The sequence below is a fragment of the Elephas maximus genome, chromosome 7, assembly GCF_024166365.1.
Source record: "Elephas maximus indicus isolate mEleMax1 chromosome 7, mEleMax1 primary haplotype, whole genome shotgun sequence".
In the NCBI taxonomy this organism is placed as follows: Eukaryota; Metazoa; Chordata; class Mammalia; order Proboscidea; family Elephantidae; genus Elephas; species Elephas maximus.
In genome coordinates, this window is record NC_064825.1 from 59,809,660 (window position 1) to 59,823,638 (window position 13,979).

General features: G+C 39.4%; 1 protein-coding gene across 1 annotated transcript; it reads right to left on the reverse strand.

The window, feature by feature from the left end:
- Nucleotides 1-12,781: 12,781 nt before the first annotated feature.
- On the reverse strand, nt 12,782-13,738 carry LOC126079286 (olfactory receptor 52B2-like). Its single transcript, XM_049890214.1, has one exon. It carries the CDS (start codon nt 13,727-13,729, stop codon nt 12,782-12,784), a length of 948 nt encoding a protein of 315 aa, XP_049746171.1. The 5' UTR covers nt 13,730-13,738.
- Between the last annotated feature and the right edge of the window lie 241 nt (nt 13,739-13,979).

Here is a 13,979-nt window from a genome sequence, read left to right on the forward strand (position 1 = left end):
TAGATGTGGCATACTGCCTGCTTTGGCCAATGAAACGTCAGTAGAAATCAACGTGTCACTAATTCGAGAAATCTTTAGGAGTCAATGTGCAATCCATCCCATCCCCCTTCCTTTGCTTTAGTGACAACAGAAGTATAGGTTGAGATGGAGCCTCCTTAAGCCTGGATTCTTGAGTAATAATAAGCAGAGCCACCTAACAACCCACATAGGATGAGTTGTTGTTGTTGGCTGCTAAGGAGTGGATTCTGACTCATGGTGGCCCCATTTGTTACTGAGTAGAGCTGCTCCATAGGGATTTCTTGGCTATAATCTTAATGGAAACAGATTGTCAGTCCTTTCCTTCTGTAATACTGTTAGGTGGGTTCAAACCGCCAGTCTTTAGATTAGCAGTCAAGTACAAAATATCTGTGCCACCTAAGGACCTTATAGCACATGTAGCATGAGGGAAAAATAAACCTTTGTTGTTTTAAGTCACTGAGATTTTAGAATTGCTTATGTGTTACTACAGGGTTGCTATGAGTCTAAATTGACTTGATGGCAACAGAGTTTTTTGTTTGGTTGGTTTTATGTGTTACTGTATGGTAACCTAATTGACTGCTAGTGATCATACGACTGAGTTTACGCCAATAGGAATGTAATCGTCAGTTAAGAGGACTGTGAGTTCTCTACCCTATCTCATCCAACTGTGTAGCTAGAAGTAAATAATTCTCAAATGGGGGAGTGACAATATAAATATAGAATTTTAATAGCAGCTGAGCAGCGAAGAACTTGATAACAGAAACTAAGAAGATCGTGATCTGTTATGCAATAGAAACAGAGCTGGTAAACCTGTGGCCTGTGATAATTTGGAAGGTGGACCACCTGCTTTCTGAACTTATAGCTCTAGGAGGTAAGACTGGAAAATAGAATGCTAGTAATATGTGTTGGCTTTTTATGGTTGGTAAGGCTTCCACATGGAAAGAAAGAAGAAATGGAAAGAACTGACCACTTTGAAAGTGGAAAAGAAGAGGAATGGACAGTGTATTAGTTTCCTATTATTGTAATACATTACCACAAATGTAGTGGCTTAAAACAAAATAAATTTATAATTCAGGAGGTCAGAAATCCAAAATGGGCTAAAATCAACAAGTTGACAGAGTTGCATTCCTTTCTGGAGATTCTATGGGAGAATCCGTTTTTTCTGTTTGTTTTTGTTTTCTGCCTTTTCCAGATTCTAAAGGCTGCTCATATACTTTGGTCCATGTTGCCCCTCCTTCATCAAAGCCAGCAGTGGTCATCTGTGTCTTTTTCTCATCACATCACTCTGCCACTGACTCTTCTGCCTTCCTCTTCTGCTGATAAAGACTCTTGTGACTACATCCAGCCCACCCAGATAATCCAGTAATAAAACAAACAAACAAAAAAACCCATTGCTGTCAAGTTACTTCTAACTCATAGCGACCCTTTTTGATAGAGTAGAACTGCCCCCATAGCGTTTCCAAGGCTGTAATCTTTATGGAAGCAAACTACCACATCTTTCTCTCGCAGAGTGTCTGGTGGTTTCAAACTGCTAAACTTTCAGTAGGCAGCCAAGCTAACCAGAGTTCTGCTACCACAGTTCCTTAATCCAGAATAATCTCCCTCTTTTAACACTGCTGATTATCAACCTTAATTCCATCTGCAACCTTAATTTCCCTTTGCTATGTAAAGTAACATATTCACAGGTTCCAGAGATTAAAGTATAGACGTCTTTAGGGGTCATTATTCTGCATACCACAGATAGTTTAAAAAAAAAAAAAAAAGAAGAAAGAAAAAAATCTCAGGGCCTTGTAGAGATGGAAAAAATGGACTGCTTCTAAACCCCAAATAGTTAGAGATGATTTTTAAAAGCTTAAAGCAAAATATCACCATAAAATTTCTCAATTGTCTTTAGTACCTTAGGATAAAGATCATGTCAAGGGTGTGGTGTACAGTGAAGAGCTCAGATGTATAAAGCAACTGTGGGCAAAGATAAAACTAAAGAATGTACTTTCTCACCTTTATAGTCACAATATAACTTCCATTAAGTTCAGAGAGACATACATGAACATGATGAAGGAAAAAAGAAAACTTGAGAATTATGTCTTTAAAATATTTTCAAGAATGTATCTGGTATAGGTACCCAGGAGTCTCTGGCTGGTGTGCTTGGCTACAAACAGAAAGAGTGACCATTCACATCCATCTAGAGGCACCTAAGAATAAAGGCCTGGCAACCTACTTCTGAAAAGTCACAGCTGCTGAAAATTGTATGGAACACAGTTTTTTACTTGGACACACATGAAGTGGCCATGAGTTCAAATTGACTAGGTGGCAATTGGTTTATAGGTACATGAGTAGAAGCAAATAAATGAGAAGCCTACTAGATTTTTAAGGGACACATACAGTCAAAGAAACCAACAGCTCAGGTAAGAAATGCTTTGATTATTCAAGAGTTAGCATAACTCTTGAGTCCCAACTTTTCAGCAACAGGAAATGGACTGAAAAAAACTGTGCTATCCCAAAGGTGGGCATATTCCCCCAGTACTCCTTTTAAATATGGCCTAGGAAGATAATGGAAAAGAATGAAGCCTCTAGAGAAGAATAGGCCCACAGAGTGGAATGGACAGGGGAGTTCCTGACAATGGGTCTAATAAAAAATCTTCTTCCACACCCAGGGTAAGAAGCTGTCCCAGGAGTCCTCAGTCTCTAAATGGAGAATAGACTCTGCTGACAAACACCAGATTTTAAATGAGAGAGGAATGAACTCTGTTTTGCTAATCCACTGCAGTATAGCATAGGCTATCCTGTCTAACGCAGACATGTTTCTTTAGAGTTTCCTATTAGACATATAAGGGGAGGTGAAGTTGACAATTCAAGATGGTGGCCTAGTCAGATGCCCCACACCATCCCTTTACAGCAAAGACCAGTGAAACAGATATGTGACAACCCTAGAACCCTGAGCATCAAATGAAAGGACATAAAATTAGAACAAACACCAATTGGAAAAAGAACTGAACATCAGCAGTGAATGGTGAGAGATACAGAGCAGAGGTCCCCTGCCAGACAGCCTGGCACAGCAGGGCCATTTCAAGACAAAGCCAGTAGCAACTCAGGGTGAGAAACACAGGAAGACAATATCACAGAACTCCCTATAGGAGACAGAGAAACTGTGTCAACATACCCAGAGTGAAGCAAGGTGAGCAGGACATGAACTGGAGCAAAGGATGGAAAGTACAGAAAGAAGGGCAAGAGCTTCAGGGATCCCGGCATACACAGAGCAGGGAGGGAGCCAGAATCCAGAGACGGGGAGGCTCTCCAGTGGTGGTACCTGACTGGTAAGGCAGGTGGCAAGCACAGAATAGACAACCCCCTCTTTTTTTTCTTTCTCTATCTTCCCCCTTCCCAGACACCTGCCCTGCCCCTCCCTCACCCAAGAGCGCATTTGCACAGCCTCCACCCTCCCAACCCACACCCCCTTCACCAGAGAGAGTGCCTGAGTGACCCTCAGCCACCCAACCTTCCTCTCCCCCTCCTGGGAGAGCACCTGTGTGACCCCCAGCCACCTGCCATATCCATCTCGTGCCAGGGAGAGTGCTCAGAAGCCTCTGGCCAACCAATTCATCTTCCCAAACTCAGGGAGCCCCTCAGCACTCCCCAGACACCACATTGCTCCTTGCCCATCACCCATCCACCTGGTGAGTGACTGTGAACATACTCATGCTGCTACATAGCACCCGCTCAGTGTGCCCTCAGCCACCTCACATGTGCAGTGAATGGCAACAAGGGCTCACCCTGCCCACCATTGCCTGGTCCAAGTGGGGGCAGGAAGTGAACACCTCTGTGCCGCCAGATGAGTGATCACTAAAGCATGCCAGATACAGACAGATAAACAAAACAAAATCATAAATAAATAAAACAACATGTTAATGCCTCAGAGGCAGCCAAAATATTAAATCATATAAAGAAACAAGACAAGATAGCTCAAACAAATAATCAAAAAATATTGGCAGAAAATCTGAAGAAGAAGAGATGGTAATGGAGCTGCCTGATAAGGAATTCAAAAGGCTTATATATAGGGTCCTCAAAGAGATCAAGGAAAACGCAGACAAAACCCTAAAAGAATTCAGGAAAACAATGCAAGAACAAAATGACAAATTACATAGGCAATTAGAAATCATACAAAAACAACAATGAGAAATCCAGAATACTAACAATAAAATATCAGAAATAGGTAATTCACTGGAAGGACATAGAAGTAGAATTGAAGCAATGGAAGAAAAATGAGCAATATAGAGGACAAATCAGAAAAAATAATTTTTAAAAAAATCAAGAAAGCTTAAGAGATTTGTGGGACACTGTGAAGAGGAATAATTTACTAGTGATGGGAATATCAGAACAGGAGATCAAAAAAAAAAAGCACAGAGAATTTTTGAAGATTTACTGGACTAAAACTTCCCCAATATCATGAAAGAAAAAAGATTTTCCTCCAAGTAGCTTAACGAACCCCATACAGAATAGACCCCAAAAGAAAGTCACCAAGATATAAGCAAATTTTCCAAGTCCAACGATAAAGGAAGAATTCTAAGAGCAGCTTAGGAAAAATGAAATATTGCCTACAAAGGGAGTCAAATAAGACTAGGCTCTGATTTCTCGGCAGAGACCATGCAGGAAAGAAAGCAATGGGGTGGCATGTGTAAAATCCTGAAAGAAAAGAATTGCCAACCAAAAATCATATACCCAGAAAAACTGTCTCTCAAATACAATGGAGAAATTAGGACATTCCCAGATAAAAAGAAATTGAGGGAATTTGTAAAAAGCAGACCATCCTTACAATAAATATTAAAGGGAGTCCTTTGGATAGAGAACTAATGACAGCACACACCATCCTGAAAGCAAACCACAAGACAGCATCACCAAGATGCCACCTGAGAGTAATCTCAAAAGTAAAGCTATAGAGCCAAAAACAAGGAACTGGAGATGTCAGTCTGAAACTGACAACAACTTCAAAACAAAAAGGGGGAATGAATGATGTAGTTACAGAACTTCCATATGGAGAGGAAGTCAAGGCTATATCAAAAAATAACAGACTTTTTAAAATATAGTGCGATGGTTAAGTTTGTGTGTCAACTTGGCTGGGCCATGATTCTCAGTGGCTTGGCAGTTATGATGTAGTTTGGTAGCTAGGTATTGATGTAATCACCTCCATGATGAGATCTGTTACAAGCAGTCAATCAGTTGAAATGGAGTTTCCTTAGGGGTGTGGTCTGCATCCAATATATGTGGACTTTCTGGCAGAGTGCACAGACTCTTGCTCACTCTCAATCCTGCAGCTGGTTCCTGTTCATCTGACTTCCAGTTCTTGGGACTTGAGCTTTACCTGCCAGGTTGGGATTCATCAGCCTCTGCAGTCTGTGAGCCAGAGGCCTGTTGTCTGACCTGCCAATCTTGGGTTTGGCAGCCCCTGCAGCTATATCAATCAGAAGGCTCCAGCCTGACCCATGCACTTGGGACTTTCCAGCTTCTACAATGTGTGAGCCATTTCCTTGATATATATATATATATATATATATATACATACATATATATATATATATATATTTTAGGTAGATGTATGTGTGTGTGTATGGAGCCCTGGTAGCACAGTGGTTAAGAGCTCAGCTACTAACCAAAAAAAGGTCAACAGTTCGAATCCACCAGCTGCTCCTTGGAAGCCCTATGGGGCACTTCTACTCTATCCTATAGTTGCTATAAGTCAAATTGACTTGATGGCAATGGGTTTTTTTGCAATGTGTGTATATATATACACTTCACTGGTTTTGCTTCTCTAGACAACCCAGCCTAAGACACACAGGATGATAAAGTAAACCTCACAGTAACCACAAAGAAAATTAACAAACCTACCCACCAAAATAAAAAAGAAAATCAAAAAGACTCAGTAAACATGAAATTGACAAAAATGAAGGAAATGAAGACAATCCATGAACAAAAAGAACTCAGCACAGAAAATTAAGCTGAACAAAGAAACAGTCATCATCACAAAAAAAAAAAAGCATAACAACACTACAGCAGTAAATTCATATCTATCGATTATCACACTGAATGTAAACAGGTTAAATTCACCAGTCAAGAGACAGAGTGGCAGAATGGATAAAAATAAAATATATGTATTGCCTACAAGAGACACACCTTAAGCACAATGACATAAAAAGATTAAAAATCAAAGGGTGGAAAAAAAATATGAAGCAAATAATAACCAAAAAAGAGCAGAATTATCAATATTAATCTCTGATAAAATAGACTTTAAATAAAACTCCATCATAAAACACAAGAAAGGACATTATATAATTATAAAGGGATCAATCCACCAAGAGGACATAACCATATTAAATGTCTACGCACCCAATGACAGAGCTCCAAAACACATAAAACAAACCCTAACAGAAATGAAAAGAGAAATAGAGTTTAACACATCACTTTTGACAATGGACAGAACAACTAGAAAGAGACTTAACAAAGATACAGAAGATCTAAATAATACAATCAACCAACTTGACCTCATAAACATGTACAGAGCACTCCACCCAACAACAGCACAGTACACATTCTTCTCCAGCACACATGGATCATTTTCTAGAATAAACTATACCCTAGCCCGCAAAGCAAGCCTCAATAAATTCAAAAATATTGAAATAACACAAAGCATCTTCTCAGATCAGAACACTACAAAATTAGAAATTAAGAGGAAGAACAAGCAAAAAAAATCAAAAACTTGAAAACACCATGCTTAAAAACCCTTGGGTAACAGAAGAAACTAAAAATAAAATTTTAAAAATTCCTAGAATCAAATGAAAATGAAAATACAACATACCAAAACCTTTGGGACACAGCAAAAAGAGTGCTTCAGAGAACAATTTATAGCAATAAATACATACACCAAAAGAGAAGGGCCAAAATCTATGCCTTATCCCTACAACTCAAACAAAGAAAAACAGCAGCAAAAGTAGCCCACAGCCACCAAATAATAATAAAGAAAATAATAAAGATTAAAGCAGAAATAAATGAAACAGGAAAGAGAAAAACAATTGGAACAATCAACAAGATTAGAAGGTGGTTCTTTTTAAGTTGGTTCAATAAACTCAAAAAACCATTGGCCAGATTAGCAAAAGAAAAAAGAAGATGCAAATAACCCAAATATGAAATGAGATGGGTGACACTGCAACAGAACCAACAGAAATAAAAAAGACCATAACAGAATAGAACAAAAAATTATACTCCAACAAATTTGAAAATGTACTGTAAATTGACGAATTCCTGGAAACACACTACCTACCTAAATCACACAAACTGAAGTAGAAAATTTGAACAGACCCATAAGAAAAGAAGAAATTGAGGAGGTCATAAAAAACTACCAACAAAAAAAAAAGTCCTGGGCTGGACAGTTTCACTGGAGAATTCTACCAAACATTCAGAGAGGAGTTGACAACAATACTACTCAAACTAATCTAGAACATAGAAAAAGAAGGAATACTGTCAAATTCATTCTGTGGAGCCAGCATAGCCCTGAAACCAAAGCCAGGCAGACACCACTAAAAAAGAAAATTATAGACTTATATCCCTCATGAACATTGATACAAATTCTCAACAAAATTCTAGCCAATAGACTCCAGCATCATATCAAAAAAATAACACCACAACCAATTGGGATTCAAATCAGGTATGCAAGGATAGTGCAACATTAGAAAACCAATCAACATAAGCCACCACATAAATAAAACAAAGGGAAAGAATCACTTATCATCTCAGTCAATACAGAAAAGGCAATTGATAAAGTCCAACAGCCATTCCTAACAAAAACTCTCACCAAAATAGGAATAGAAGGGAAATTCCTCAACATAATTAAGGGTATCTATACAAAACCAACAGCCAATATCACTCTCAATGGATAAGGGCTAAAATCATTTCCCCTGAGAACGAGAACCAGACAATGCCCTTTATCACCACTCTTATTCAACATTGTACTGGAAGTCCTAGCTAGAGCAATAAAACAAGAAAGGAAAATAAAGCACACCTATTACATTGGTAAGGAAGAGGTAAAACTATCCCTATACATGAACGATATAATCTTATACATAGAAAATTCCAGGGAATACACAAGAAATCTACTGGAACTAATAGAAGAGTTCAGCAAATTGGCAGGATACAGTATCAACATACCAAAATCAGTTGGATTCCTATGCACTAAGACAGGGAGCTCCAAAAAAGAAATCAGGAAAACAATACCGTTTACAATAGCACTCCCCGACACACACACACACACACACGCACACACACAAATACTTAGGAATAAACCTAACTAGGGATGTAAAAGACTTAAACTACAAAACACTACTGCAAAAAAACAAAAGAGACTTTGGAAAACATGAAAAAACATACCACTCTCATGGATAGGAATACTTAACATTGTGAAAATGTCAACACTACCCAAAGCAATCTATAGATACAAAGCAATCTCAATCCAAATTCCAACAGCATTCTTCAGCAAGATGAAACGCTAATCACCAACTTTATATGGAAAGGAAAGAACCCCTGGATAAGTAAAACATTACTGAAAAAGAAGAACAAAATGGGAGGCCTCACAATACCTGATCTCAGAACCTACTACACAGCTACAGTAGTCAAAACAGCCTGGTACTGATACAACGACAGACATGGACCAATGGAACAGAATTGAGAACCCAGAAATAAATTCGTCCAGCCATGACCCATCTGACATCAGCAATGATATTCCTTGTTCCACATCCTCTTCTGAATCCAGCTTGAATTTCTGGCAATTCCCTATCAATGTACTGCTATAGGAAACCCTGGTGGCGTAGTGGTTAAGTGCTACGGCTGCTAACCAACGGGCCGGCAGTTCGAATCTGCCAGGCGCTCCTTGGAGACTCTACCAGGCAGTTCTACTCTGGCCTATAGCGTCGCTATGACTTGGAATCAACTCGACGGCACTGGGTTTAGTTTTTGGTTTTTGGTACTGCTATAACCACTTTTGAATGATCTTCAGCAAAATTTTACTTGTTAGTGATATTAATGATATTGTTTGATAATTTCCACATTCTGTTGAATCTCCTTTCTTCGGAGTGGGTACAAATATGGATCTCTTCCAGTTAGTTGGCCAGGTAGCTCTCTTTCAAATTTTTTGGAATAGACGAGTGAGCGCTTCCTGTGCTACTTCTGTTTAAGGATCTCAATTGGTATTCTGTCAGTTCCTGGATCCTTATTTTTTGACAATGCCTTCAGTGCAGCTTGGACATCTTCCTTCAGTGCCATAGGGTCTTGATCATATGCTACATCCTGAACTGATTGAACGTCGACCAATTCTTTTTAGTACAGTGACTCTGTATTCCTTCTATCTTCTTTTGATTCTTCCTGTATCTTTCTATATTTTTCCCATAGAAACCCCCAATATTGGAACTCAAAGATGGAATTTTTTCTTCAGTTCTTTCATCTTGAGAAATGCCGAGCGTGTTCTTCCTATTTTGTTTTCTATCTGCAAGTCTTTCCACATTTCATTATAATACTTTACTTTGTCTTCTTGAGGCATCCTTTGAAACCTTCTGTTCAGTTCTTCTACTTCACCATTTTTTTCCTTTTGATTTAGCTATTCTGCACTCAAGAATAATTATCTGACCTCCATTTTGGTCTTTTCTTTCTTTCCTGTCTTTTTAATGACCTTTGCTTTCTTCATGAATGATGTCCTTGATGTTCTTCCACAATTCATCTGGTCTTCAGTCATTAGCGTTCGATGCATCAAATCTGTTCTTGAGATGGTCTCTAAATGCAGGTGGGATATACTAAAGGTTGTACTCTGGCTCTCGTGGGCTTGTTCTAATTTTCTTCAGCTTCAACTTGAACTTGCATGTGAGCAATTGATGTTCAATTCCATAGTCAGCCCCTGGCCTTGTTCTGATGATATTGAGCTTTTTCATTGTCTCTTTCCACAGATATAGTCAATTTAATTACTGTATAGTCCATCTGGTGAGGTCCACATGTATAACTCAAACCCGTTGGCATCGAGTCGATTCCAAATCATAGCAACACTATACAGTTGCCGTTTATGTTGTCGAAAAAAGGTATTTGCAATGAATAAGTAATTGGACTTGGAAAATTCTATCATGCAATCTCCAGCATCGTTTCTATCACCAAGGCCGTATTTTCCAAACACAAATCCTTCTTCTTAGTTTCCAACTTTAGCATTCCAATTGCCAGTAGTTATCAATGCATCTTGGTTGCACGTTTGATCAGTTTCAGACTGCAGAAGTTAGTAAAAGTCTTCAGTTTCTTCATCTTTGGCCTTACTGGTTGGTGCATAAATTTGAATAGTGGTATTACCTTGTGTTCCTCACAGGTGTATAACCTATCACTGAATATTATCCTATCACTGACAGCATTGTACTTTGAGATGCATCTTGAAATGTTCTTTTTGAAGATGAACGTGACACCATTCCTCTTTAATTTGTCATTCCAGTGGACATAGTAGACCATATGATTGATTCAAAATTGCCAATACGGTCTATTTCACCACAGGTGCTGGTTGGTGGTGCAGTAGTTAAGAGTTTGGCTGCTAACCAAAAGGTTAGTGAAAAAAGATGAATTGACACAGTGGCTGCAACAATGGGCTCAAGGATAACGATTGTGAGAATGGCACAGGACCAGGCAGTGTTTTGTTCTGTTGTACACAGGGCCATTATGAGTCGGAACTAACTCCATGGCATCTAACAAAACAACAAAAGTCCACTTCAGCTCACTAATGCCTAGGATATCAATGTTTATGCTTTCTATTGCATTTTTGACAATTTCCAATTTTCCTAGATTCATACTTCGAACATTCCACATTCTGATTATTAATGGATATTTGCAGCTACTCTCACTTTGAGTTGTGCCACATCAGCAAATGGAGGTGCCAAAAGCTTGACTCCATCCACATCATTAAGGTCAACTCTACTTTGAGGAGGCAGCTCTTCCCTAGTCATATTTTGAGTGCCTTCCAACCTGAGAAAGCCAAAGATTAGACAGCCTAGAAAACAAACAATAGCACAGGTGAGGACTGTGTTTCTTAGATCAATCAAGTATATGAGACCAAATGGGCAACACCTGCCAAAATGCAAAGCCAAGAAGGCAGGAAGGGACAGGAAAACTGAGTGAATGGAAAAGGGGATATCAGGGTGGAAAGGGGGACATTGACATATTGCAGGAATTTCAACAAATGTCATGCAACAAGAGATAGATAAAATTTTGAATGAGAAACTAATTTCATCTGTAAACTTTCACCTAAAGCACAGTTTAAAAAAATGAAGCAGTTGAATACATACATGTAGATCTCAAGGGAAAAGTTTAAGCTAGAGATATCATTTCAAAAGTCATCGTAATTTAAATTAAAAATTTAAATTAAAAGTCATGGTATTTAAAGTCATAACTGGTTATAGTTAGGGAAATGTACATTTACAGAAGAGAGAAAAGGGTATAAGCTTACTGTCTAACATCTGAATGATTTATGATATTTTTTTTTTAATATTGACGTGACTCCCCCCCACTCTCCCATAATTTGCTCATTATTCATGTGTCCAACTCATACATCTAGTTTTCCAAGGGCAATGCCTATATCTGTGTTGCTCACTCCATTTCTAAGCTGAGTGTTATGGATTGAATTTGTGTTCCCAAAAAATGTGTGTCAACTTTGCTAGGCCACGATTCCCAGTATTGTGTGATTATCCACCATTTTGTCATCTGATGTGATTTTTCTAAATGTCATAACTCTTACCACTATGATGTTAATGAGGCAGGACTCAATCTACAAGATTAGATTATATCTTGAGCCAATCTCTTTTGAGATATAAAAAAGAGAAGAGAGCAGAGAGACAGGGGGAATCTCATGCCACCAAGAAAGAACCACCACGGGAGCCTGTCCTTTGGACCCAAGGTCCCTGCACTAAGAAGCTCCCTACACCAGGGGAAAGATTGACTGCAATGATGTTCCCAAGGGGCCGACAGAAAGCCTTTCCCTGGAGCTGGCACCCTAAATTCAGACTTCTAGCCTCCTACACTGTGAGTTAATAAAATTCTCTTTCTTAAAGCCATCCATTTCTGGTATTTCTATTATAGCAGCATTAGATAACTAAGACACTGAGTAATGAGACTTTTTTAATGTAACATTGAGAATAGTTTCTTATGTAGAAGTGATTGATACCAACCTTAATCTCTTTCAATAGCTTAGTGTTTTAAAAAAAATCACTATTTTATACTTATTACCTAATTTGGTTTTATACAGTAAACTCACAGTGATGATAGTAATGATGTTGAAGATGATGATGGTCATCATACTGTCTTGGGAGGTAAGCAGAAGAAGGCAGAGGAGTCCCTGAAAATACTGACGTCTCAGTATACATCACATCTAAGACATCTTCCTTAGGCAATAAACTTCAAGTTAGAATTATAGCTCAGTGGGACCCCATTGAGTGTGCTAAGTAGTTTACATATTTAATTTAATCCTTAAAAAAAAACCTTACAGGACAGTAATGACTCATTCCATTTTACAGGTTAGGACTAAATTTCCAAAATGTAGGAACCTACCCATGATTAAAATCAGAAAGTAAGAGAGCCAGAATTTGAGATCAGATGCATTTTATTCCAAAGTCCACATGCTTTTTGCTGCAACACATTATAATGCTTAAACCTGAAAACTTAGATGGCAAGCTCTCTTTTCCCCTTCTGGAAGACACCATGAGCTCTCTCAAGACTTCCTCCCAAAAGATAACATGTGAGCCATACTGTCCCTGATTTGCTTGGTCTTTGCCCCATAGATGATGGGGTTAAGCATGGGGGGAACTAACACATACAGGTTTGCCAGGAGGATGTGGACATGGTGGGGGATATTCTTGCCAAAGCAGTGGGTCAGGAACGTAAAAAAAGATGGAATAAAGAAAAGGAGAATGACTCCAATGTGGGAACCACAGGTATCGAGAGCCTTATGCCGAGCATCCTGGGAAGGAAGTCTAAACACAGCTTGGAGGATCAAAGTGTAAGAAACACCAGTGAGTGCAACATCTACCAAAACCAATGCCATTGGCACTGAGAATCCATACCAGATATTAACAGTGATGTCAGCACAGGCCAATCCGGCCACCCCAATGTGTTCACAGTATGCGTGGGGAATGATGTTGGTCTGACAATATGGAAGCCTCTTTAGTAGGAATATGGTAGGAAAAATGGTCCCAATGCTCCGTCCCCAAATGGCCAGAGTCATCCTTCCAATTGCCATAGGAGTTAAGATAGTTGTGTATCTTAATGGAGTACAAATGGCCACATAGCGGTCAAATGCCATGGCCAGCAGGATTCCTGACTCAGCCACAAAGGCAACATGGATGAAAAACATTTGAGTGATGCAGGCATCAAAGGTGATCTCTCCACCATGGAACCAGAAAATAGCCAGGGCTTTGGGCACAGTGGTGGTGGACAGCAGGATGTCAGTGCCAGCCAGCATGGATAGGAAGACATACATGGGTCCATGAAGGGTGCATTCATGGAGGACAACAAGGATGAGGGCTCCATTTCCCAGGAGTGCTATGATGTACACGAGGCAGAAGGGGATGGAAAGCCAGGTGTGGTAATGTTCCAGTCCTGGGATGCCAAGCAGGATGAACACAGCAGGGTGGAAGGTAGTAAGGTTAGCACCAAACATGCCTGCTTTGGAGTTTCTCTGTGAAGCCTAAAGAAGATAAGAGTCAATGGGCAGAGCCAGCTACAAGTTCCACTAAAAGCTGAATGTTTAAACGCTTTTCCCAGCCTTCCCTATCTGCAGCTGTTCTGTGACAACTTCACCCCTTTGGGACACACATAGGGCCCTTCATGATCTACCACCCTCCCCTTCCCTTCCTCCAATCCAGTTTGGAACATAGTTTTCTACCTAGATGTTTGTTAAATTCCTACTG